Source organism: Schistosoma haematobium (assembly GCF_000699445.3).
Source record: "Schistosoma haematobium chromosome Unknown HiC_scaffold_376, whole genome shotgun sequence".
NCBI lineage: Eukaryota > Metazoa > Platyhelminthes > Trematoda > Strigeidida > Schistosomatidae > Schistosoma > Schistosoma haematobium.
Window position 1 is genome coordinate 10,479 of NW_026137103.1, and position 3,727 is coordinate 14,205.

The window sequence follows — 3,727 nt, forward strand, 5'->3', positions numbered from 1 at the left end:
TTCATCATCAACCAATAATGCTATAACTACACTTAACTTGAATTCACATCATTTTAGTCTTCTATCTTATTGTTCCATTAGGTAACTTTTTTCCTAGCATTTAATTGTATTTGATGTTATTCCTCGTTCATCTTCAACTTCTCTTTGCTACGCTAATGTGAGGGGCATGGACTGGGATTAAAATGTCCTGAACTGTACAATAATGGTCAATGAGTCACCAGATTTATTATAAACAAAAACAGTTTTAGAACGTTCGATGTATACGGTTTTCCTCCTTTTGATTTCTAAATAAACAAGTATAACTGGCGATGCATGATTTTTCTGTTTCTATTCGCAAAATGAATATGTACACAGTATTTTATCAGTTTTTAACTCTACATGAATGTCGATTTTTTTATCTGAATACAGGACATGAATGTAACGGCATTTGTCTCTAATATGCATTTAAAACGATCAAATTAACATCATAAATACAATAAAATGTTCAGCAACAACTAGGGTTCACATTTTATTATGGAAATAGACACAACCTAATATGGGCATCATTATCACCCAAAGACTATTCATTTACTTTAAGGTTACTGCAGTTTAGTGCTTAAATGTTTCAAAGCTGTTTCTCACTGAAGAACCATCATAGAATCAAACATCCCAACCGTCAGTGAAAAAAAACACGTGTTACATCAATTGAAGATATATATAGTAATTATACTAAAGTTTGATAGTCATTGACTGCATCATTGTACAGTTCATAATATTCCTTAATGAGATGTAGAAAAGGGACATCAATACCAACTGCTTCCTTCTGAAAGTTTTAAAACAATTATCACAAAATATCATGTGTTTAATAAACGCGCGAAGAGATTTATGATGGTTTACGGTGAAACTTGAAGAAATGCCTGTAAAATATTCATGAAGTTTTGATCGCTGTTTATAGAGACAACCTACTGAAGTTAGTACCTCATTCTAAAAGAATCAAACATTCTAATGCAAGCCGTGAAGGCTGCGAAATTGCTTCTAGATCAAGACAGTCATCGACTTATTACGTTAAGGTAAATATCGAACATCTCGAGTTCCTTTTGCTTTTGGATCACTAATTTATTTTTCCGATGATTGCTTGTGAAATTTCGGGGAATCCACGTATGAACTCGATTCTAGAGAAAATTTGGGGCTATTGGGATTGTGGAAAAACAGATTATGGACAGCGCAAGAGTATGATTTATGGGGAATTTTATAAATATTTTGAACATTCAAGATAGAAATGGGACAATTGTATTGTTAGACACAAGAAACATCTTGAAGGAGGTAAGGTTAGTGCATCCTAAATATTTTAAAATGAAATTTCATGACATACGTTCGCGTACTTATTTCCACCAACAAAAAGTAATTATTGACCCCTAAATAAGACCTCGAATTGTCTTATAGGTATACATACAAAACTCCCTAAAAATCACCCAATTTACTTACAATATTAAAAGATTTGTCAATCTCTGTAAGGCACCACAAAAGTCACTTAATCATTAGAACGGACACAAAATACTTTGGGACAAGTCAATCGCTCTCAAGCTCCATTACTAAAATCTGTACCTTGATGCTGACTTTCGGGCAAAACACCGGAAAAATGCATGATACGTTTTGTTCGTAAAATCGAATATCTCTTTATATGTATCCCAAGTAGTATATATATCATAGAATGAGGCGAAAAGCAGTTTACGTCTGTCAGTTTTTTGTTACCAACGCTAGCGAATATAACCGACTAGATAACAGAGATAAATAAAAAGAACGCTTCTAGCAAAAGATCAACTCATTGCACACATTCGTACATCAGTTAACAGTACTTGATCTTGATGACCATTGTATACCAGTAAAGGTTGCTAACTCTGATTAAACTCGAATAATTCAACACTTCGAAGGTGTAGTCGTGAACACAGGCAAATCCTTCTGCCAGTATTTAATGTATCGAAAATAATTATCATAGAATAATAGTGTATGTATGTACATTCGGGCATTCAGAAATCCATACTTCACAAATTTTCCATTAGCTATTACGGATTCATTGGAATTTCGAATGGGTCGTTGTGTAGTGGTTCTAAAACCTGAATAATTTTGATATTTTATCTTTTGAATTGTTTTGGATTCATGTTTGCACTCTTTTAAGTACCAGTTATCATCTTTCCATCACTATTCTGCTTTTTAGTGAGATACTAACTCTGATATGCTCATCCTTGTACCCTTTAGATTTTCATCCTGGCTGAGTTATTTTACTTCTCCACTTTCTTTTAAATAAGAAATTCATCTGTTGGATATAAACCTGCTAACAACTGGCATTTATGGTAGCATATCAGACCAGATAGATGAATGTATTAAAAACTTAAACTCCGAATGACTCATGATATGGGAATACATATTTAAAAGATGTTTTCTGAATCAGTATGTACTACGAATGGTGCACACTAGATGCCATATAAACCGAAAATAAGGACTTACAGCAGAAGTTTCGAAATACGGAATGCCTAGATCATCCGCTAACCCTCGGGCTTTTTCCACATTGTTGATATGCTTCTCTTTCAGGTCTGTTTTATTCCCCACAAGAACGACTAAAAGCCAGGTATATGATAAGAAAGTACTCTTACCCGGTATACGTATATTATTAGGTTTCCGTAATTCTCTCAGGGTAAGCTTTGCACTGGAGAAACTTTCCTGGTTAGTTACATCAAAAACAACAACGATAAGGTTGGTCATATTAATCTACCCTTATAAAAATAATTAATGTCCTACATAATGATTCATGGGATCCTGAAAACTTCTTTGCCTGGGATATTATATAAGAACAATTCCTAGGAAATAAGTTCTTTACTGTTCACTTTACCGCACGATGCTGTCATCCACTTCTGGTATTGTCATTGTTTTTACAGCGAATTCAACCGTCTTGGACTGGAGTTCTTAATGTTATTTGAATAATCATAGCTACCATAAGGTAGTTCTTTGGGAAGTCCCGGCCACCACTACAAAATGATTGAACAATTGATGTTTTTCCACAATATGGGCTTCCTAAACACTTAAATACGATCACTGAACACCAACCAAGGATATGACATTTTGCTCTCAAACATTCGTGCATTTTTCGAAAGTTACCGTTGTGATGCTACGACAACCAATGACCTTGAACTACTTTTCGGTCAACGAAAAAGCCGCCTGTGAAAATAGTTATGAAAATTAATACAGATATGACCATTGTTACGAGCTGGTGCAAGTCACCTGGTTTCTTTGGGCTAAGTTTTCAGGTCTTGTTGGGGACGATAGATCCCCAAACTCTTATTTTAAATTTTATCGCATCGATCAACTTATTGGTTAAATGTTTAAATATTTGTATTGGGGTCAATTGATGAACTGATCGATTAAATGTTTGAATAGCAGTCAGTTGATGAACCTATCAATTAGATGTGCAAATAGGTCAATTGATGAACTATCAATTAGATGTGCAAATAGGTCAATTGATGAACTCATTGATTAGTGTTTAAAAATTTTCTATGACAATATCGATTGTAAATATTTGTATAAATACGCTTGCTTGCTGCTCTCTTGCTCGCTTGCTTGCTCGCTCGCTTCTGGCTGTTGTAGAATATATTTTCCATACCAAGCCTGGACTTCCTCTCTGGATAGCGGGTCTGGGACGCGTCAATAGTTAGATCACTGGTCTTTGGTCACTGAGTATTGTTCTCGTTCGCAG

At 34.7% G+C, this 3,727-nt stretch overlaps 1 protein-coding gene across 1 annotated transcript; it reads right to left on the bottom strand.

Moving 5' to 3' along the window:
• Nucleotides 1-372: 372 nt before the first annotated feature.
• On the bottom strand, nucleotides 373-3,175 carry RIC1_1 (WD40 repeat protein). The gene is made up of 5 exons (XM_051208053.1): nucleotides 2,969-3,175; nucleotides 2,776-2,931; nucleotides 2,631-2,745; nucleotides 2,485-2,594; nucleotides 373-802 (listed from the first exon to the last, which is right to left on the bottom strand). The coding sequence occupies exons 2-5, from the start codon at nucleotides 2,785-2,787 to the stop codon at nucleotides 704-706; spliced, it is 336 nt and encodes a 111-aa protein (XP_051063979.1). The 5' UTR covers nucleotides 2,788-2,931; nucleotides 2,969-3,175; the 3' UTR covers nucleotides 373-703.
• Between the last annotated feature and the right edge of the window lie 552 nt (nucleotides 3,176-3,727).

Bases quoted from the DNA above. Each gene is read 5' to 3' on its own strand.
- RIC1_1 (XM_051208053.1), bottom strand. The intron at 2,595-2,630 runs GTAAGAGTACTT...CCTGGCTTTTAG, and splicing joins TAATAATATACGTATACCGG to TCGTTCTTGTGGGGAATAAA. The intron at 803-2,484 runs GTAAGTCCTTAT...TAAAACTTTCAG, and splicing joins CGTATTTCGAAACTTCTGCT to AAGGAAGCAGTTGGTATTGA.